The sequence below is a fragment of the Alligator mississippiensis genome, chromosome 1 (assembly GCF_030867095.1).
Source record: "Alligator mississippiensis isolate rAllMis1 chromosome 1, rAllMis1, whole genome shotgun sequence".
NCBI lineage: Eukaryota > Metazoa > Chordata > Crocodylia > Alligatoridae > Alligator > Alligator mississippiensis.
This window is the reverse complement of record NC_081824.1, coordinates 97,476,082-97,499,506: the sequence shown is the minus strand read 5'-3', so window position 1 is coordinate 97,499,506 and position 23,425 is coordinate 97,476,082. Positions and strand designations below refer to the sequence as shown.

Here is a 23,425-nt window from a genome sequence, read left to right as displayed (position 1 = left end):
CTAAGTTACTGCTCTGATTGATAAATGTTATTGTGTTTTCCATTATAAAAAAGAAAATCTGAATGATGATATTTGTGAAATCTTTAGTTGAATAAAACTATCTTTTGTTATCAGAAGAATTATTTGTTTTCTTAACTTCAGGTCCTGTGTGTGTTTTTGGGTAAATATGATTGTGCACCATTGACTAGAAATGGCACTGAAAATCTCTGAAGTTGCACACACAACTTCTCACACAATGTTTCCATTTTTAGAAAGGAATTTATGATGAAGCATTAAGCAGTTTCTTTAGAAATGTGGATACCAGGTAAGCTTTACTGTTTCTGGAGAGCTTTTTGAAGTTTAACACGGTAATGTTTATTTTAATTGATTTCAGTATTTGCTCTTGCCTTGAACAAGTAAGTGCAGTTTTATCTTTGTTTCAGGTCAAATTACTATTTTGTGGTAGAAAGTGTTCCTACTATCTTTTACTTTCTACTTTCTGTTTGATACATTGTGTTTCTTCTCCTCCACTTATTTCTCTACTCCCCTTGCTATTCTAATGTGTTGAAAACCGTTTTTCCTTCTCCCTCCTTCCCAGAAGAAAGGCAGTCAAGACTTAATGACTCTGCAGGTCTTATAAATCTTCATTTTAAAAAATTATTCTGCTACCATCTCTATCAGGTCCAAATAGAAATAATGGCCTCCAGCATTTATTGAAGAGTTTTATAAAAGGAATTCACTTAAGAATCACTTTCTGTGATGCAGAAGTTGAGAAAATTTTCCTGACCTTTTCTGTCTTGAGCGCAAAGGTAGTTAAGGTAGAAAAATGCTTTTCCCATGAAGTTGCCACCTTGCTATTTTCTTTCTGTCCATTCTTACAAGCCCTGTATACTGCAGTGTACTAAAAGGACTGAGGTAGTTATGCACTTATTGTTGTAGTAGGATATTGTCAACTCTATTTTAGCAGTCATTATATCATAGGTAAGTTTGTATTACAGAGTACAATTTTAACATGAGCTATAAAACTTTGAGGGGTTGGCATTGAAATGACAAACCAAAACCTAGTAGGTGTATCTACACATGTGCTTTACTATGGAGTTGACCAATTAGCTCCACAGTAAAGCATCATCATCTATATGTCTGCCCATATTGGGGTGCAGTAAATTAACTCCACTGTAGGATAATACTGTCCGGGACAAGTACTGTCCTATGGCAGAGTACTTTACGCTGCCAAAAAGCACGTGTAGACAGTGACTGGGGCTGGCTGAGGCACAAGGGTAATACTGTGCGGGGGCTGTAGCCAGCCCAGACACTACCACACAGAGCCTGGGGCTGACCCCCCGAGGCCTCCGTAAACACTGAACCCAGAAGCAGCTGACTGTGGCACAAACTGCTCTGGAATTTATTGCATTAGGATAATTGCACATATAGCTGCACCGAGTGAGTGGTTGTTTTGAGTGCTTGCTTGGATTTTAGATCATTTCAGTTTTTACCTCTTCATAAAACAGCTTAAAAGCTTTTGGACCCACCCTGTGGTTCCACTTCTGCTGCTTGTGTGTTGAATCCTCAAATATCATTTATATTATTAGTGTTTATCTACAAATTGTAGTTTAGCCTTATGTTTATAATAGGAAATGTAGACCATGATGAAGCTGATATATTTTAATTTGACACTTGTACCACAGTACAAGCATCATTTCTTTGTTATGTAGGGAAGTATATGAAAAGACTTCAAATCTTGTAGTTTCAGTTCAATACCCTGCCTGGCAATAGTTTTGAAACCAATTTAGAAAATAATTTAGGGAAAAACTGCTAAATGCTCCCTTGCCCATTTAAAAAAAAGTTGACACGGAGCTTATGCAGTGTTATTGTAGACACAGAACCCAAGTCTTAACACGGGGAAACTCCAGTCCTCTGCATTGCACTTCAGACTTTCACAGTCATTGCACTAATCTGGGTTATCCTGTCTTTGATCACTGTAAACCACACTGCTCTCCCAGAACCAGGTATAGAATCCAGAAATCTGATCAGTATTGTACTAATGAGTTCTGATTGTGTTACACATCAGTAAACTGCTCTTCTCCTGTCTGGTCTGGAAAGGAGCTGACGATTATTTACTTGTTCAGCTTTTAATGGTATTAAGCCAGGGATCTGAAATGCTGGCAATTTTAATCTTCTAAGTCAAAGGTTATCAACCGTTTGTACGTGTACCCCCAGGGGTACTTGGGAAGGCCCTAGGGGTTACGCACAGGTGGGCAGGGATGGAGTGCTGCCACCCACCACCCCACGCCACCACCTCCCAGGAGCAGGGCTGAGGGAGTGGCGGGGGGAGGGCAGTAGCACTCCTCTGCAGGCTGCACAGGTGCCACTTGGCTAGCTGGACACAGCTGGGGGGGCAGAACTCAGACGTAGCCCCCCCCCCTTCCCCCTCCCACTCTGTGTCCTTCCGTGCCCCTCCTCAGCCCCCACTCCACGTCCAGCCACACACCACCCACCTTCCCCGTCCCACCCCGCCGTGCCCCCCATGTCTGGACACCGGGGGTACACTTATTAAACAAGTTTGAAAACCCCTGTTCTAGGGGGAAAGATGGTGTGATTGCATGTAATTTAAACAGTGAAAAGACCACTTTTAAAACAGGTTTTTCACTTGCTATAAAATATAATCTGTAAATAACGATCTTAATTTTTATTCGCACTTAACATTCCAGTTGCTTCTCACACATTATGCTTATGTCAGTGAATGTATTATGTATTCTCTCTCATTCCTTCTCTATCAGAGAATATGAGAATGTGTACACTACAAAGCCACTGTTGCTATAGCTATTTCAGCAGAGCCACTTAGTGAAGTGGCAACATATGCCAACAAATATTTTATGCCAACATAGCTATAGCACTTCCCCTAACAACATGAGCTAAGCCAAAAAAAACAACCCTTTTCTTTGGATACAGCAGTGTCTTATACAGGGGGGATTTTGTTAGCTTATCTGTCAGCCAAGAGGAGTGACCTTTTCAGACTTCTCTTCTAGAACATAACGGTAGTGGCAAAATACTGTTGTGTTAACCAGGACTGGGAATGACTACACATAAAATTAATTTAACTGACTAAACTCCAGCGTAGTTCATACCAGGGTTTATTGCTCCCAGGTGTCGTGTTTATACATGTGCCCAGGATTGCAGCACGTTGAACTGTATCAGAACAGCCCTAGCTAACAGTGGGCCTGGAGGGTCAGCCTGCCACCCAGGGCTGCTGTAACCCAGCTCAGTTTGCTACGGAGGGGTTGTCTGGGGCACAAACATGCTCCAGTGCAGGGCTATCTGGCAGGCAGCTCCTGTGGTGAAGCACCTTCATGCCCCCTGCCAGCCCTGTGAGCCTAATGCCCCAGCCAGCTGTCTACATGCACGTTGCAGTGCATTAAACAATGCCACTGTCCTAGTTTGCTTGTGCGGCCATACAGCTGAGAGCAAGTGGAACTTGGAGGCATCCGGACCCCAACCCTCTGGGCTGGGGCTGGAGCTGGAGCTGGAGCAGAGGTAGGTGCCGCACAGCTGGGGCGGAGTGCAGGATAGATCCACGAGCAACTCGTCTGGAGAGCACAGAGAGGGGAGGGGCTCCCACCACTGCGCACACCCCAGGAGGGCATGGGGGGCATGTAACCCTAGATCTGTGCACGGGGCAAAGGCAGGCTGCCACTGCAGGGTGGGGCCAGGTGCAGCGCCAGGGTCTTCCCGGCGGGAGCTGGGCCAGGCTGCGCTTGGGGTGGGTGGCAGCAGCGCTGGGAGAGGGCTACAGGAGAGGCTGCAGCCACTCCAGAATTCACTGTAGCACCCTCCCAGCCCCTCCCAACACAGCCCAGACCAACACTCCTACTGGGAACAGTCTGGCGCAGGCCCAGCCTGCAGTAGCAGTCCAGCCTACCCTGCATGCAGATCCAGGGGCACACGCCACCCCATGCCTTCCTGGGGTGCACGCAGCAGTGGGAGTCGCTCCTGCCCCGCACCCCCTGGACAAGCCACTCATGCCTCCATCCTGCACTCCACTCCAGCTAGGCAGTACCTGCCCCAGCCCCACTCCCTCCCTCACCATGGGGTCCTATGGGAGCAGCGCTGGGGGGTGGGCTACAGCCACTCCAGAATTCACTGTAGCCCCCTCAACCCCCTTGCCCAGCCCAGCCCAGTGCCACACGAAGAAGAGCCCAGTGCTGGCCCAGCTGCAGCCCACAGTACTAGCCTGCCCCGCCCTGTGCACAGATCTGGGGGCACAGGCCTCCCATGCCTTCCCAGGGTGTGCATAGCGGCAGTAGCTGCCCCCCCCTCCCCCCATGGCTCGGTTTGTGCCCAGCCCTGGCTGGGCAGCCCCCACCCCACTCCCTCCCCCATGCCTCTTCCCCCACAACAGACTTACCAGCTGGACCCAGCTGCTCTCCACATGGCTAGGCTGCGCTGCAGCTGCGCACACGCACACGGCAATTATTGGCCACATCAGTTCTGCGTACTCCCTACAGCCCTTTTAAGTACCCCTAGGGGTACGTGTACCCCTTGTTGACAACCACAGCTTTAAGGTATACTTGTAAATTCTGCCAGATTTTGGAGCTATACTGGTTTCTGATTTGTCTGTTTCAGAAACAAATTTAGAGGTGGTTTAGAACCATCCCTGAGTTCCTGCATTGAGAATAGTTCAGCCCAGACCCGCGGTTCTGGTCCCACAGATATCAGATATGAACTGAAATTCAACACGTTGCTAATCAGTGCTTGTATTTAGTAGAATATAGAGGTGATTCTGAGGTACACTTTTAATAATGATCTCAGCTTCTGGGTGAGGTTACCCTTAAAATATATATTGGAATAATATTCTGTTATTGCTGTTTATAGGGGAAATGTAAGATTTTAGCTAGCAGCGTGTTGTATTTGTGAGCTGGTTTTGTTGGTTTACATTGAAACAAACGTCTTTTGAAAAGAAGAAATCAATGCAGAAATGATGTTATGGCATTTGTTGTCTTGCTTCCTATATAATGGTTTTGATCTTGAAAAATACATTTTCTTTTCCAGAACTGATGGTGATGGTATTGATATTTACAAAGGAAAAATCTGCTCTCTAAAAGCAAGAGTAAGACAAATTTGAAAGGTCATTTCTTATATATTGCATTCTCTGTCTGATAGGAAAGGAGTCTTGCTTTGAGCCTTCTGCCTTTCTCCTTTTTCTTATAAACGTGTACAAGTCTTTCAATTGTGCCTAAAGCTGAAATTTCCCACATTGTTGTATCTGTATTAGAGTACAGCTTTCAGTAATGATTTCTAACATAATTTTGTAAAATGATTGTGCAGATTATAAGTGAGATTCTTGTTTAGGGTTTAAAATTTTTTTAAGTAAAGTTTTATTTTTTTATGTGAGACTGTTAACCAATTTTTAAGCAGCAGCATATGGTTAGTTTTGTTACTGAGTACTTTTCATTATTATTTTTGGTCTTTAAGATTTTAAACAATAAAAAGAAAAGTTATAATAATTGAAATAGTGTTTCACTAAATTTTTGTTTTCTAACAAAGGCAAGCAGAATGAATTTTTCTGGAGTTGGCTCCTCAATCTATAATGTATCTTTTAAGAAAAAAAATCTGTCCGGGCCTGAAAATTTGAAAAAAAAACAAGACAGGTTTTTATCTTGATAATGCATTCATTCTCCTTGTTCATTTCTTTAAAAGAGTGGCATTCTGACTGAATAGAAATTCTTTTCCTTTTCTCAGGCACTCTTGATTGACATGGAGGAGGGTGTAGTAAATGAAATTCTACAGGGGCCATTGAGAGATGTGTTTGACAGCAAGCAGCTTATCACAGATGTTTCTGGATCAGGGAACAACTGGTGAGAATACATTCTGCAAACTTTTTTCATAAGGCATTTTTAACTACTAATTAGATGGCAGCTGAAAAGGGAACGATAGCAATAGCTGTCTAGTAAATTCTATTGCACCTGGGGGAGCGGCAGCATATTATCGGTGAACTTTACAGTTGCCGTTGCCTTGAAGAGAGCTTTGAAAAGCTTTTTATATAAAGATCATTTTGCTGAAGTATCATTTGGCTGTTTCTCCTTCCCCTCTTGAAACAAAGCACGCTGGGATCATGAAAGTACCTCTGTTTCTTAGGCATCCATTTGCTCCACGTGCTCGTTCCTCATTGAAAGTTATAACGTGGTTTGGGACACTGTAAAACTACTGTAGAAACTGAGTGTGGAACGACTGACAGGAACAGATGGACTTCTGACTGCCAAGTAACAGCTCTTCCCTTTGTCCATACACACTAAATCACAAAAAAGGAAAAATTCAGAATAAAATAGATCAACAGAAAATATTTTAATTTTTTTTCTTGGATGATAGCAAATAGTTAATAATACTCCAGGGCATTTATACGCATACTTTTTTTCCAGTGACATGCCAGAGATCTGCTGCTTCAAAGCAGACTCTATTAATCGATTCTGCTCCACATGTGAGCTGAGGCGAACTGCACTGCGCCACATGCAGTTGCGTAAGTGGCAAAATGTGCATCAGCGCGCAGAAAATGGCTGCAGTGCACTTTTGAACTAAGGCAGACAAGGTTCTCTGGGTGAATCAGGTATCTTTTATTAGAACGACTTAAAACACACCTCCGAGGTGTTTTAGTTCAAAAGCGCACTGCCACCACTTTCTCAGCACCGACATATTTCACCACTTATGCAACTGTGTGCATTGCAGTGCCAGGTACTTTTCAAAGCGTCCAGCACTGCGATGCATACACGTGTAAAAATGCTCCCATACACTAAAGAATGAGTGTGTATCAGCAAATATAAAAACCATAGGGGTAGTGAATCCAATAATATTGACAAAATTAATATGTTAGCTGTAGTAGAAATGACCCTGCTTTTACCAGAAATAATGTTTGTTAACTACAAATTCTCTTATTTTGGGGCTCTTCTATTAAAGATGACTGAAGATGATTAAATGTATTAAATAGTCCCTTTTTATAGATGTTGAATTTTCATTGATAGGAATAGGTTGAAGAGAAAAGCTGTTCCTTCTTCTTAATTCGTGAATAAAAACTAATAAAGTAGACCAACAAGCATCCATATCAGATCCAATTTCATAATTTTTCATGCAGTTCAGTCTTCTAACATTACAATTTGTTTTTCCTTGAAAGCAAAATACTGAGAGCAAATCTGAAGCAATGCACACAGTTTAGAACAGGAGAACCCACTGTAAAAAAAAAAAAAAACTAGGTTAACTTTTTCTTAAGCACTTTTTGTATTTCCAGGGCTGTAGGTCACAAACTGTATGGCTGTCAGTACTGGGAGAATATTGTGGAAAAGCTGAGAAGGACTGCAGAACATTGCGATTGTTTGCAGTGTTTTTTTGTAATTCATTCCATGGGAGGAGGTAAGCATTTTTCATGGTCAAAATGACTACCAACGTTAGAAGTAAAAAGGAAGCCATATCTTGAAAACATTTCACTTTAATAAGCTAAGATTCTGATAAGGATTTTTTTTAAATAAACAAAATCCCTGTAAGACTATTCTAATATAATTTATCTTAACATCTTGCCTCCAGAGCCTGAGTCAGGGACCAGAATTGCATCATTAGCACATTAAAATGTTTTTACAATCTAAGTCTGGTACATCCCCATTATAACAAAGCCGCACACCATTGTGAGAAAAGTTTATTTAAAGGAGGAGTTCACTGTAACAATTAGATTTTTTATTTGGAAAATGTATAAATTGTTATAATTTTCCAGGTATAGAATCTAATTATAGGTTTGCCTTGAACTTGTCACTTTCCCACTGCTACAACAGGGAAAATAAATCTGGGGGGAGAGGTGGAGTTAGGAGCCCTTCTTGCTCCCTGCTCCCCCAACTTTTTCCTCTCTGTAGCCTTTTCCCTTCCCTTACTGTCAAACCCTGCTCCACCTGAGTACATGGAAGTAAGGAGCAAATGTGAAAATACTGACTTTGAAATAAATATGCCTCGGTACTCATATATTTAGTTCATCCAGTTTTGAAACTGCTGCAAGTTTTAGCATTGGTACTCCATAAACACACTTTTAAGCACTGCATGTGTGTGTGTGTGTGTGTGTGTGTGTGTGTGTGTGTGTGTGTGTGTGTGTGTGTGTGTGCGTATGCGTATGTACACATATTGTACAAGCTATACATGATATTCGTTCAAAGCTAAAAGGCTTGTGACTTAGCATATAGTTCATTGGGCTGGGTTCCAGGAGAAATATTTCAAGCTGTGGTGATCCCATAGCTCAGCATAGCTTAGTATGCGAGCACTCCAGATGATATCCCCATCAAAGGAGCCATGTGTTAATTAGTCCCTCACTCATGCCTGGAACTAGGTGTTCCTCATGCTGTTTTGGGGGGGGGGGGAGTCTCATCTTATATTTGAGTAAATATGGTAATGGTCAATGTGATAAGCAATGGTTTCTGGACAGCCTTACAACTGTCAAGGGATTTTTTTCATGAAAGGATTGTTTTAAGGAAGGTTTTGAAGAAGGAGAATGAGGTAGATGAATTTTTTCTCTTCTCCTTCCACAACAGGTTTTCTTACAACATTTTTGTATTTTTTTAATCACTAATATGAATGAATTTGTTCTCTTAATACTTTTTCTTTATAAATGAATCCCATGTAAACCTCATTTTAACAGCAAAATTGTCACTGTATAATGGTACCAAGCCAAAGAAATCTTGAACACTTTCAGTGCTTTTACACTGAGTAAGCATTTTAAATGGTTATGGTTTGAAAACTGACTGAAATTGCAAGTCGTATTGTATATGTTTGTGCACTGTGTCTTCAGTGCCATCTGCTTAATTTGAGAGAACCTGTATATCATTGCTGTCAGCATTGGAAAAAAGCAGCTATGTTCTCTTCATCTTTCAGCCTAATAATTGAACTTGCCAGCTGTTGAGATGTCAGAATATTAGCTGTCCAAAGCAGAAGATTCACTGTTTAATTTTTAGATCTCTGATATGAACTTAGTGCTGTCAGAAAAAAGAATAAAAATAAGTTCTTACTTGAAAATTGAACAAACTTAATAAGTAAGCCACTGAAAGGAAAACTAATTTGGAACACCAAACAGTAGCATTTCCAATCATCTTGCTATTGTGCATAGAAATTGAATTGTACAAAACTAATAATGGTGCTACACTGATTTACTACCCCCCCCCAAGATGATGTATCTACACTTAAAAGTTTAAATGCTCTTTGAACTGCCCTAGTGTACTACTTGCATCTGTGTTTTAGGCTTGAGGAAACTGTGTTGATCTACTAAGTTCTTCTAAAAATTACAAAGCCAAATCTTTTTATAAATATTCATGCTTACGTTTTGGACGCTAATATTAGCTAGACAGCAGAAATGTATCAAGGGAAGCTGTGGTCCCACAAGAAATGTTCCATAAAACATTACGGGGCACCTTCAAAAGAGCTTGCCACTGAGGCTGAACAGAAAACTTTTAGTGTAACATTTTTGTTAAAGTGCCAGTTCTGGGTTTGCAAAACTTTTGTTTGGAAATAATAAACCTTAACATATTTCCAGTTTCAATGTTGTAAAAATAAACTCAGGAGTGCAGCAGTGCTGTGGGGGCTTGCAGGGCTCTGGCCCAATCCAGACCTCAGTGCTGCCACACACAGCCTGCCGCAGCTCTGCTTGCCCTGCAGCACAGCACCCTCGCTGGGAAGGGGCTTGCGCTCCCAAACATTATGACAGGGCCAACAGGGGCCCTGGCCCTCCCACTGCAGCAGCAGGACAGGGGCACAGCCAGACGGGGCCCCTTGGCAGGCGGGGGTGGAGGAGGAGAGCAGGGATGGGGGTTATGCAGACCCAGCTGCCAGTGGGGGTAGAGGGGAAACTAACTCTCCTCCCTGCCCCGCTCTGCCTCAGAGGTCATGGTGCCCTACTGCTGCAGCAGTGAGTGGGGAATGCCTGGCAGACCTGACTCGGGTCCCCGCCAGTGGGATAGAGAGGTGGGAATTAAACCCCTCTCTGGCCGGGAGGGCTAAGGAGCAGAGGGGCGGTGACTGGGGGTGGGGGGTCCCCCCACAGCCGATCCTGACAACCCTCAGCTGGCAGTGGCGTGCCGCTGGCACTTGCAAGTCAGTGGGATTGGCCACCTAGGGACTGCTTCTGGCACACTCCCCGGCCAGTGCTCTCAGGGAGGGCACCAGCACTCTCTCTTAAACTGGTTAAGTCTGATACTATGTTCAACCAGAATTATCTCAAACTGGTTTCAGCTATTCTCAAACTGGTTTATGTGCACTGAATGTCTGTTCTGTTACAGGTTTAAACCAGTTTCTGATCACTTAAACTGGTTTATGTGTAATGTCTATTTCTAGCCTGAAAGTTAAGCATGTAGATTGATTTGAACTATTTTTTCTAGATGTCTGATTTGTAAGCATTTTTAAAGATTTTTTTTTTTAATTCCCATTCCAATTTGAATAAAAAAATATTTTGCAGTATCAAATTTTCACTGGACAGGAAAAGTATTTCCTCCCCAGCTCTACCTACCACTTGTAGCTTAGATCACTGCCTGCTGAACACTTCTGAAATCTGGGCTGGAAATTAATACAAAAGCCATGTCTTATATATGGGGACTTACCTAATCCAGGATGTTGTTTTAAGTATTGTGATGCTTTTCTTACTTATCTTTAGGGACAGGCTCTGGTCTTGGTACTTTTGTACTAAATGTTCTTGAGGATGAGTTCCCAGAAGTATACAGATTTGTTACTTCAGTTTACCCTTCTGGTGAAGATGATGTTGTTACTTCTCCATATAACAGCGTTCTAGCAATGAAGGAACTTAATGAACATGCAGACTGTGTGTTGCCAATTGAAAATGAAGTAAGAAACAATATTAATATGTTTCTCTTACTGTAATCAACATGATATCAGAAGTGTTTCTCCCCTGTCTGTGCTGATAAACAGGAAAACAAGTCTTAGGATAAAATGCAGCAGTGTCACTGTTGAAAACGCGAGTTGGGTCCCTGATTCCATGTGGGTATTTTTGAAAATTTTACTCATGGGGGGGGCGTGAGGGGGAAATGGACTGTAGCAGGAAATTTCCCTATGTCTGCTTGTAAGATAAGTGGTAAAAAAAATATTAAAGCAGGTTTTAAGCTCCTTTTCAGTAGGTGCATCTACACATGTCCCTACGTTACCGTTGTTACTGCACCATCATTTAGTACTTCCTTTTGCCCCGAGTCCTAGGACAGAAGTCTTGAATCTTCTCTGCTAGGTTGAAAACTACCGCTGTAGTCAACTGGAAATAGAAAGCACATCAGAATTAAAACACATCAAAGGCATTAGCTTTGAACTTGAGCTAACATATTTAAATTTAATCTTGTATGTTCTAAGCTTATCTGAAATAATAGGGACTAAATTTGAAAGTTGTGAACACGTAACCTTTTTGTAAGCTTTCTCTTTTTATTATTTCTTTTCCTCTCAAAGTCTTTATTTAATATAGTTAGCAAAATTCATCAGATGACCAATTCTGGAAAGCTGGGATCAACTGTGAAGCAAAACAGTTTGATAACTTCAAGTGCAGGTGGTATAAGAACTGACCAGGCAAAGCCATTTGATGCCATGAATAATATCGTTGCTAACTTGCTGCTGAACCTGACAAGGTAAACGTATTGAGTTTTCTGCCATGAAACTGATGTTTTTGACATGGTATGCACAACAAAAACTTATGGCCCCTGCATTTCAGAAAATATTGATCATTCTCAGTTTTGATATTTGTCTATAGTGTAAGATACCAAGCAGTTGTTCAAGTTGCTGTTGAAGAACAGCCGACTACAGAATTCATTTTGCTGAGCAATCTGGCAAAACAGCTTATAAAGAAACTATAAAGACAACGAATGGGTGAAATTCTGCTTTCCACTAAGTCAGTGGGAGTTTAGTCACTAACTATCTAGTACAAATGAGAAGAATAATATTCTTCTGAGTTGCTGGCTTAACTTTTCTATCATGAAAACTTGAAAATGTATTCTTGGCACAATCAACTGGTTTATTCAAACTGTACCCTAATAATGTGGCTTTATTTATTTATTGACCACTTAATCATTGGGGAAACTGATTACTTACTAAAGGTATGTAGAACTTTGCTGAGCTCTTCAGATATTGGATTAGCGATCTATGGATATACACAGATGACACTTACACCTATGTAAACTACACGATGCTGGTGGGGAAGAGGGGATAACAGACAGATAATGCACACTTCTAAACTGATGTAATGTCACTGAGTCTGGTGTAGTAAGAAGTTCTAGTGATGTAGGTTATGCTGATTAAGGTGTTGTCTATCTGTCCGTTCCTGGAGCTGATGTTTGCTGAAAGCAAACAAGCTATTGCCTTTCCCTTGTCACCTTATGGTGAAACACAGTAATAACTGCCTACTGGCTGCAGCTACCTTGGGTTAGCTCAGGGTTGGGCAAAATGTGGCCCGTGGGCCAGGTGCAGCAAGCCAAGCCATTCTATCTGGCCTGTGGGGCCCCTAAAAATTTAGAAAACTTAATATTTATCTGCCCCTGGCTACCTGTCATGCATCCCTTGATGGCTTGCCAAAACTCAGTAAACAGCCCTCTGCTTGAAATAATGTCCTGCCCCTGGTAAGTTAGCTGGATGCTAGTCAGGTCCTGAGATCATGGAAATTACAATGGACATTTCATATCCAAAACTAATTGCTTCAGGAGGCTCCTGTTGAAATGCTTTTTCAAGAATATGAATACACTTTTGATTGCACAAGTCCCCACACATTTTTTTTATCAAGCTAAGTCAGAATAAAAATTAGTTTTTACTTTCTTCTAGCCTGTGAATAGTTTGTGACACCAGGAGTCCTTGATGGTTGCTCCCTCAGTACCATTTTCCTGACCTTTTCTCCCTTTAACCTGCGATATGATCAGCGCAGCTCACTAAATGGGATGAGGACATCACTTCTCAGCTCATCTCTCTCCATTTGTGTTGTGATCTGTTGATTTGTACAGTTCAATCCTTTTGGGTGAAGCAAGTTAGTAGGAAAAATCCAGCATGCATGTGTGTGTGCATGCTCACCCTTCCTACGGATTAATATCTGCACTCATACACTTACACATTTGTCATTTAGACCTTGCTAAATCAAGAGGTCAGAAGGCTCTTATGCTCTTATGCGTTTATGCCAGATAATTCCCTTTGTTCAATACTATGACTGTTTCTAATTTCTTAATCCCCTGTTATGCTTAATATTGTGGCAGCCTCTGTTGTCAAATCCTGATTTGCTGGTTATGGAAGATGGTCTGAAGTGATGATTACTTTAGTAAAAAATTGTCTAAGTTCTAACACGCTGATTTAGTTTAATTTTTAGGCTTATCTGCAGTCAAATGACACCTTGCTGAAGAGTGTATGTTAGTCAGTAAATAGCAAGGCTCATTAGTAGTCAGTGCATTTGTTACGAAAAACCAAGGATAGTTTGCTACTCTTTGAAAAATCAGTAGCTGTCATGTTAGTGACTGAATTACAGTTCTACAATTGGTAAAATGTCATTTTTGATCTCCATGTTGCTCTGTAGTTTGATTGCACAGAACTGTCAAGAATCTCCAAAGGACATATGAGTAATGTATTTGACTTCAGTATATCTTTTAATGATTTTATTTTTATAATAGCATTATTAAATTCACAGCTCTGCGAGATTTGAAGGTTCCCTTAACATGGATCTTAATGAAATCAGCATGAATTTGGTTCCCTTTCCTCAACTTCATTACCTGGTTTCCAGTTTGACTCCTCTGTATACATTGGCTGATGTTAATGTACCTTCTAGAAGGTAGGTAGAACAAACTATCATGGAGTAATGGTACCTGCTCCACTATTTTGCATGCTTCAACGCTACCACTAAAATAAATTTTGCGTTTTATAAAATTTTTAATAAATTGAAATAAAATACTAAAATAAATTTTGGAAAGTTAGGGGAAAAATGAATAATAGAACCTATAGGGCTCGCTAAAAATATGATGTTGACTTTGACATTTTTTTTAATCTTCCTTTTTATTGAGGATTACATGTCAGTAGGTTTTACCATACAAAATTAAAGTATGCTTTTGTTAGCCTCGCTTGGGGCTGTCTTACAGTATTTTATAGATGAACTACATAGATCAGTAACATAAAAAGTTTGTGACAGCATGTTCCACAACCTCAAACTTCAGGTCACACTAAATAAAAAAGCTACAATTAACTATTTATTGGGATGTAACTTACTGTCACTTATTAACCATTTCTAAATTTGACTTACTGGGTGCATCTACACGTACATTAATGCATTTTTCCTAATGCACATCAAATTTGGTACCTCCAATAAGAGGCAATAAATAAATGCACGTTAGGGTGTGCTAATGCACAGTAGTGCAAGCACACACTTTTTAGGTGACACTTAATGTGCAGTCGCCTTTTCTACTGCGCAGTAGCATATTAACATGGTTTTTTATGCACTGTTCTAATGCACAGTAAAATAGGCTACTGCACATTACAGTGCACATGTAGATGTGACCAGTGAGTCTAAGTTTGTGTAAATCAAAAGGCTTAGGGCTGAAAGAGAGGTAACAGGGAAAACAGTAGGTTGTTTTAATACTCTTTGCTTTAACTTGGCAAGGAAGTAGATTAATCTGTTTGTTAAACTGCAAGGTATCTGATCAGTGAAGAATGTGAGCTTATTATAGGAGCTTGTTTTAACGTAAGTAGATGACTCTCTTCTTTTGTTTTAGGTTGGATCAGATGTTTTCAGATGCTTTTAGTAAAGATCACCAACTAATTCAAGCAGACCCAAAGCATAGTTTGTATCTTGCCTGTGCACTCCTGGTTCGAGGAAATGTTCAAGTTTCAGACCTCCGTAGAAACATTGAAAGGTTTGATCTATTTAATTAGCTTATACAAGCTACTGGCAATTCAGAGCCTTTCATACACTGCACTTCAATGACAAATTCAAGGGAGGGTGGCATGTTATAGAGGGGGTGAATTAATATATGACAAATGGAAAGTCAGGAGCTAGGATTCTGCCTACTTTCTAGTAGCACTTTTTTAGTAAGCATTGTACATAATGAAACTTTCTGATTGTCAGGTGAGTCAGGCCAAATCCATTTGCTTAATGATCATATGGTTACAAAATACTTATGCGCATGCAGTCAAAATAAAACCTTATCATATGTGTCACGGCGGGGTCCTTAAGGAGGGCCGTGATCTCAAGGCCCCCTCTCCGCGCTAATTCGGCCCAAGGGCATCCTCCATACTCGCCCGCCACGTCTTTGCTCTTAAGGAAAATGTAATAGGGAGGCTGCCTTGCGTCTCCTTGGGCACGTAAACTCCTGGACCCCTCGTAGGTCTCCCCGTACGATGGGTGCTACTCAAGCACCCTAGCCTTGTGGGCTACGAGTGGCTCCTACCACCCCTAATACCACGGCCCAAGCCTCGCTGATGTACCTGACGTTGGTGTGTCCTTCTCTATATAGTTGGCCCCCTCTCTGGGGTCTTCTCTCACAAGGCACTCCCCTCTTCGGGGCTCGCCGTGCCCTCCTTGGGCTTCCTAAAATGCTGCCCCCCTTCCCTGGGGCCTTCTCTAACACTGCCCCTCTTCTCTGGGGCCTCTTCTAAAAGTGTTGTCCCACTCAGGGACCCTTGTCCACTTTGGGACTCTTACCTCGAGCCTCCGGTCTTTCAGGCCCACCGCGCTGCTTCCCCTCTTGCAGGACGCTGTGCTGCTATCCCCTTTCCTTGGGGACCACCGCAGCACCCTGTCCTTCTCTTGGGGCGCTGTGCTGCTAACCCTTTCTGTCTGGGTCCACCGCAGCACCCTGCCCCTGTCCTGGGTTTTTCCCTGCAGCGCTAGCCGATTACCGGGCTCGCTACGCCCGTCCTAGGCTCCTCACATATTGCCCCTCTCGGGCTCCTCACATGTTGCCCCTCTCGGGCTCCTTGTGCCCACCTTGGGCTTCCTAGTAGTGCCGCCCCCTCTTTGGGGCTCACTGTGCCCACGCTGGGCTCCCTAATAAAATCGTCCCTCTCTCTGGGACCTGTTGTGCCCACACTGGGCTTCTCCACGATGCGCTCCCCCCTTCCTGGGGCTCGCCACGCCCACGCTTGGGCTTCCTAGCAGTGCCCCCTCCTGGAGCTCGTTGTGCTCACGCTGGGCCTTCTCAAAACGCCCCTCTCTGGGCCTGGGGTCTATGCACCCTGCACACAACCCGGGGTCTCAGTTCCCCGCCCGCAACCCACTGGTTGCACTCAATTGCGCCTCCACTGGCGCGCAAGCTGCGCCTTCACTGGCGCTAGGGCACCCCGCCCCTATGGGGTCCCTATGAGGCCTCCTCCAACCCCTACAGCCTCACCCAAGCCTCCGGTGTAAAATACACAAACGCAAACTCAAGCCGCCTAGCTATAACTAAACTCAAAGCCCTATGGCTCCAACAACATTGCTCCATATCAGCGGTACTTGCTGCTAGGCTCCTCTCCACATCCTCACTTCCGGAGCTTCTGCCTCCCTGGCTGCTGGCAGGCAACTGCCAGCCTGGCCCTGACTCTTAGCTTTATAGGAGCCAGGCCCTGCCCCCTACAGGCAGCTGATTCTTATTAGTTGCCCTGGCAACCCGCAGCTGTACTCATTATGGCTGCTGGGGCTTTTCCCCAGCAGCTTTCCCCTCTCTAGGAGCGGGGCAGCGAGGTGCACCGCGACAATATGTATGCCATAAAAAACATTTAGTAAAAATATGGGCCAATTAAACACTTTCCTCTTCCCCTTTTAATAAGGATTTGCTAAAACGTGATGAATTGTTAATGACAACAATGGTTGTCATTGCATTGTCATAATATCATGATTACAATAAGGGATGGATTTTAGAATAAAGTGAATTGACTTAAATATATATTACAAAATGTTTATCTGGAAATTTAGTAAAGAAGGTGCCTGAAATTTAGAACAAAGTTGTACTCACTTTATTTCCCATAGAAGGTGTCCCTATTTATATGTGTGTGAACACTCAGTTATCTAGAAGTAAAATCTCTCATTCAAAATTTGATCCTTGCATGAAGTGTCAGTGCTTTTAGCAGCAGACACTTCAGATGTTACTACTTATTAGTGACATGTGTTACTGCTTCCCTAAGCAGGCTCAGAAAGTTAGAGAGCTCTGCCTATTATTACTCCCCGAGAGCACTCTAGGTAAACTTTAAGGCATCTGTACCCGCCTCCATTCGACCAGGAGTTCACGCGCCGCCTTCGCCCGGATCCGAGATCTTGCACACCCGGGCTTCGTTGGTATGCCCCAGGGTTTACCCCATCTGGTATAAAGGGGACCCCAGAACTCGCCTGCCACGACTTTGATGACTCTCTCAGTGGGGGGTCTTCCCTTGGGGTATCCCCCGATGCCGGCATGCTTCTTCACGGGTACTCTCGGGGCTCCGTCCTCCCCTACACCCCGGCCATACGCCACCTCAGGTCTTCCTATCCTGGCCTCTAACCCGTCCTCGTCTCTTCCTCTCTTGGCTCAGTCCCCCTAGCCACTACTGGCGGTCTTCGGACCGGGTATGCCCCTCCCAGTGGGGATGCTGACCTGGTCCCTCCTTCCTTGGGATGCAGACGTCCTCTCTGCTTCCCCAATAGTCCCAGCTGCAGTTACCCACGCTGTCAGCTCCGTAGTGCAGGCTACAGCTGGCCCCACTCTCGGCGCCGCTGTCACGCCTCCTGCTGCCTCGGGTGTCGGGTTCTCCGCTGGCTGCTGCCCCACCTCCGGGGCTGACTTCTCCCCTCGTCTTCTCACTCCCGGGTGCTCCGCCGCACTGCTCATATCCTGCTCCGCCTCTACGCAGCGGCGTCCCGCACTCTGCGGGTGGCGGCTGATCCCCTGCGCGCTGGGGCTCCACACTCCAGCTCTCTCCCTTCAGCCGCCCCACTGCTTCGGCGGGGCCGCCTTTTGTTCCTCCCGGCCAGCGTGCCCCGCCCCCGCTGCTCAGCCGCAGCCGGATAAACGCCTGTCTGACGACCTGCGCCGGCGCGTGGAGTTTCTTCGGCTCCTCCGGCCCTGCAGGAGGTAAGCAGACCCCTTGGCCGCCGCGGGGGTTTCCAAGTGCCCCCGCTCCCCTGGGACAGCATCAATAGGAACAATGTTGACTTTTTAGTCCTTTGGTAAGTCCTTTCTCTATGAGTGCCCTGGTAAGCTGAGATTCCCGAGGATCTGTATTATGTCAGCCAAAAGGTCAGATACCCGTATTACAGCACTCTGACCTTGGAGGAATAGGAAGAAGTACTACTTAAAGCAATGAGCTAACATGTAGTTTATCCTCTCTGTCTGCCAACTTGACACAAGAAATTAGCTGCAGTCTGATCATTGAGCTGAAACAAATCAAAGGGTCTGACTTGCAAAGAGCTCCTCTAGCACTGACAACTGCTGAGAGTAGGCACTAGTGCAACCTGGTAAACGTACAGATCGCTTCCTCTTGGTGCATGTCACTTCCATTCCAGTCACTTTCTCAGTGCTGTGTTTCAGTACCCTGGGCACATACAGAACTGAGTAACTTCACCCAGGACTCCAGTGACAACCCATCCTGGCCCAAACTGGGCAGCACCTGCCCCAGCCCCCTCCCTCACTGCAGGGGCCTCTATCTGCCCGCCCATGCCCCTTCCCCACCAAACAGACTTACCAGCCGGATGCTGCTCTCCAAGCTGCTGGGCTGCATATCGGCAATCGGATCGGTATCGGCCGATATGGCTCATTTAATAATTTGCCATCAGTATTGTCCAAAAATATCTTTATCAGTGCACCCCTAATTATTAGTATTCTCATGGTATCCTTAAGTTTAAATTAGATAATTGACAGATTTCATACCATAAAGCCTGAAATGGTCCCTGAACAATATTAATGGCTTTCTTATTCCTGAAAATCTTCTATCCAGGTCCCCCTGAGATTGCTATGTAGTCAGACCTTTAGGCCATGTTCTGTAACTTTCTATTGCTTGCTTTTATTTTAGCTGTTAAATTATTTATTGCAGGTTGAAGCCTTCCCTTCAATTTGTGTCCTGGAATCAAGAAGGCTGGAAAACAGGCCTGTGTTCGGTACCTCCTGTGGGTCATTCTCACTCACTTCTGGCATTAGCAAACAACACTTGTGTGAAACCCACCTTTATGGAGCTCAAAGACAGATTTATGAAGCTCTATAAGAAAAAGGTATGTGAAAAACGGTGGCAACTCAAGGTATTTTTAAAAGAGTACTTGTTTTGAGTAGTGGATGGGAATGCAAATGTCTCTATGAAAAAATGGTCAAAATTCCAACTTTGTATTGATCCTGTTGCAATTACAGGAAGTACAAACTCTTATCAGCAAAGTTGGGTCCTTACTACAGAATATTCTGTCTTGAATTGGTTTCTCTTTACCACCAGAATGAATATCTTCATAATATTTTTATACTTCAGCTCTCTCACTTGTTGCTGGATACCTGGTACAAAAGTATGATGATTATTAAATTTAAATTATTAAAATTCATTATTAAATGAATTAATTTAATTATCATTAATGAAATGTAATAAACATAAATAAAAATGCTTTAATAAAAGCTGGTTGTTTGTCATGGCAACACAGCAAGAAAAGCTGGGACTTTGTGAAAGCAAAAATATGAGTGAATTTTAAATTATGGCTCACAACTTTTACTTTTTTGGCATTAGAAATCCTGTAATTTTGGTCAACAATTTTAAAAATAACTTTATTTATTTAAAAACAGTAGCGATACAATCAAACTGAAACTATCTTATTCATAAAGTAATATTCTGAAACTTACTTTCTGTCATGAAAGTCCTGGCTGTGATACATAAGAAGCAAGACTTTGGGACTTAGTTGAAGAAGGGCTCTTTGGGTGCTGACAGACATGGAGGGGGGGAAAAAACCTGCATTCTACCAGAAGCAGCAGCACGTTACTTTGACCCGGCTCCACAGCATCTGTAGAGATCGGGCACTTCATGCCACTTTATGCCACTTTTATGCCACTTTTAGCTGAAGCTGATTCAATCAGCTATTAGTGTAAAGCACCAAAAAAGCCCCACCAACGTTCCCGATCTCTACAGACATTGGGGCAAGCCGGGTGTAACTAGCACACTGCCTCTTCTGGTCATGTGCTGGGCTTGATACGGGAAAGCACTAAGTTTAAAGTACAGCACGTATTTTTTTCTCCATGTTTGTAAGCAGCCTTCTTGCCTGAACGCTCGTCTAACATCTCTTCCAACTATACAGTTGGTTTAATATAAGATATCCACAAAAAGCTTGGCTTCTTGCATATATTCTGGACCATCGTGGCTACAACAGCATTCCAACTCCACTACTGGCTGTGATAAAGACTCAACTTGGTTTAACTGAAGGGTCGTTTTGTTAACTGTTGAAACCAAGAGGGACAGATGATACAAAAAATATGAAGGAAAGATTAGAAGGAAATTGAATTAATATTAAGATAAAAAGTAGTTCTGCAGTACCTGTCAGAAGACTTTTTAAAAGGAGCCTAAAATGTAAGAAGATAAGTACAAACAAAAACGGTTTTGAGCAAAATTGAAGATAGCCAGTAAGACGGCGAAGCTTTGGTCCCTGATTTTGATTCGGTAGAGATTCAGCCTGATTCGGTGGCCGAATCTCTGAATCGATTTGGAACTCTCAGCGATTTGGCGATTCAGACATAGATACAGCTTTAAATGTTTTTTCTACATACTTCTAGGTAGCAGGGGCTCTGAACACTGTGGAGCTGGGGCAGATGCAGTGTCCCACAGAAGGGGTCCCCAGCAGTGCTCGGCAGCAGACCCGGAAGTGGACCCAAAGCACTTCCGGTCCACTTCCTGGTCCACCAGGGAGCACACAGTGCAGGGGGGCCCTGCGCCACCCTGGCTCAGCGACTGGTGCCTCCTGAGTCAGGGGGGCGGGGCACCCAGGTTCCCCCTGCGGCCAGTCGCCAAGCTTGAGGGGCATGGGGCGGGGCCCCCAGCATGCTCTCTGGTGAACCAGGAAGCGGACCAGAAGTACTTCCAGTCCACTTCTGGGTTCACTGCCAAGCATGCTGGAGAGCCCCCCATGCTCCTGTGGGACACTGCGTGTGCCCCAGCACTGCAGCGATCACAAGCCACGCCTGCTACCTCAAAGTATGTAGAAAAAACTTTTAAAGCCGTGCCTGTATCGAAATCAGCGTAGAATCTTCAGATTTGGATTTGGCCGAATTGAATCCAGGACAGTGATCCGAATCAATGGATTGAATCGCTGTCCCCGATTCAGGCCAAATCCGAGTCCAAATGAAATAGGGCCTGTTTTGCACAGCCCTAATAGCCAGCCTTACCACATAGTAATAATGGCCTGTCAGCCTGATGTGCAAACTGAATGCAGCCTCTAAAAGATGGGTGGCCTATAAAAAGGATAGAGATTTAAAACTGTTTTAACCCATCTTTGTGCCTTCTGAATATTAGGCTGCTCCAGAGATCAGAATGGCCCCTAGTTTAATTTGGACAAGCCCTCAGATTTGCCACTGTCTGATAGCAGCCTACTCAGGTTGCACTATAAACTGTAGCATGGTCCAGAGTTTCTACAGCATACAGCACTGCTGCTCAGATGCCAGGACCTCTTCCCTGCAAGATTTTTGAAAATGTATGTTATAAGCAAACTTCCACTTCAAATGCAGCCAACAGTCATTCAAAACTAAGGAGTAAATATATGCTGCATGCTGAACAAGTGGCAATTAGCAGAGAAGCCCTACACACTGGTAATTGCAGTAATAAAACACTGTGGTATTTATAAGTTAGCCAGTACTACCTTACTGCTTTACATCCTTGAACCAGATGAGAAACGGTCTGTTCCAGAAGTGACACAAGACTTTTAGCTAATGCATTGGTGAATACATCACAACACAAAAGAAGCAAACCTCCTTACTTATCTTTATTTATGTGATAAAATATTTGCTTGGGGGATGAGCTGTACCTGGTAGAAATGTGTGACTGTTTTTTCAAGTATCCACCAAAAGAGGCAGAATATGTAATGTCCACTGCATGTGAAAAAAGGGCTATCAGCTGTGGTCCCTTAGAGAATTGCCACACAAAGTTGCTGGTGCTTCCTGTTTCCCCTTTAGGGCAACCTTCGTAATTCAAATTGAGCTAAGTGAATTAAGTTTTGCGTGCAGAAAAGAATATGGTTTAGTTTATTTTTATTCTTACAGGCTCACCTTCACCACTACCTGCATGTTGATGGGATGGAACAGAGCTGTTTCTCAGAAGCCATATCATCTCTGACTGACCTAATAGAGGAATATAACCAGCTAGATGTTAGTAAAGGTGGGCCTAGAACAGATCCCCCAAGACTGAAGATAGCTATGTAAGGATGGTGTATTTTTGGAACACCAAATCACCTAGGTTCACTGAATGGCTTGGAACCAGCGAAGGGCTCCAGAATGACCCTGGCTTTGAGCTGACTGGCATTGTCACATTATGATTGGTTCAACCTGTGGGAAAGAATCACAGACACATTGCGCTCTAGCATTCAGTTATGGAATATTAAATTAGTTCATATCTCTCCAGCTGTGGAGTGAATAAAGACCATGATAGAGAGACAGAGGAGGATTATAGCTGCCCAAAGTGTAGCCGAACTTCTTAAACCTTAAGTTCAACTGATCAAGTACAAGCTCTAATTCCCACTGTTGTCTAATGTAGGGATGTTTTTCCTAATATTTTTCCAAGTTATCTGAGAAGACATAAAACATATATGCCCCTCCCAAACATAAAAGCAAGCATCTAGAGAGTCTTGTCGATTTAAACTTTGCAGGGTACTAGGAATTATTCCAAAATATTAATCTAAATTGTGTCACTTAAAAGAGAAAAGGAGAAAGCAGAGCGCTATGGGATTCTGGAGGACATATGGGATGTTTTCAAAATAGTACCTCTTTTTTAAAAAGGTATTTTGGAGTGGTTTAGCCACTATTTGAAGAGTTTCAAAGCTCATGGATCTTTGCATAGCTGGCTCTTTGAAACCTTTCAAAGGCATTTGAAATATTTCAATTGTTACTCCTGCCCACACTCTAGGTTACACTAGTGCTAATGAATGCACTTCATCAGGGTAATGTAGAATATCACTTTTTGCTGTAACTGATAGTAGCACTGACAACTTTTTTTGAAGAATGAAGATTACGTTCTTGAGAAACTTTTATTTTAATTGTGTTCTTATGTATATAATTATTGGATTGAAGATACTTGTGTATTTATAAACACTTGCCTTTATTTTTATAAAATAAAATATATAACTATTTTGAGTTTATCCACAAAGCTTGACTCTGTCTTAAAGCTGTTGTAAACTGCCACCGTTCAGACTGGAGTAATGGCATTTTAAATGTGAGTGTCAGTGTAATTAGACACAATAGCATAAGCTCTAATTTTCAATGTCTGAGGCCAGAAGTATCCAAGAAAATGAGATGAAGTCAATTTT

The 23,425-nt window shown here is 43.2% G+C and overlaps 1 protein-coding gene across 1 annotated transcript in view; it reads left to right on the top strand.

The window, feature by feature from the left end:
- TUBE1 (tubulin epsilon 1) overlaps positions 1–23,257 on the top strand; it is a 29,998-nt gene extending 6,741 nt beyond the window's left edge. The window contains exons 3-12 of the mRNA XM_006263096.4: positions 252–304; positions 5,026–5,083; positions 5,716–5,831; positions 7,253–7,374; positions 10,640–10,827; positions 11,434–11,609; positions 13,640–13,780; positions 14,715–14,855; positions 18,985–19,159; positions 22,167–23,257. Of these exons, the coding sequence (XP_006263158.2) occupies positions 252–304; positions 5,026–5,083; positions 5,716–5,831; positions 7,253–7,374; positions 10,640–10,827; positions 11,434–11,609; positions 13,640–13,780; positions 14,715–14,855; positions 18,985–19,159; positions 22,167–22,325 (1,329 nt within the window). The 3' untranslated portion in view covers positions 22,326–23,257. The remainder of the gene's footprint in view (positions 1–251; positions 305–5,025; positions 5,084–5,715; positions 5,832–7,252; positions 7,375–10,639; positions 10,828–11,433; positions 11,610–13,639; positions 13,781–14,714; positions 14,856–18,984; positions 19,160–22,166) is intronic.
- Positions 23,258–23,425: the final 168 nt, after the last annotated feature.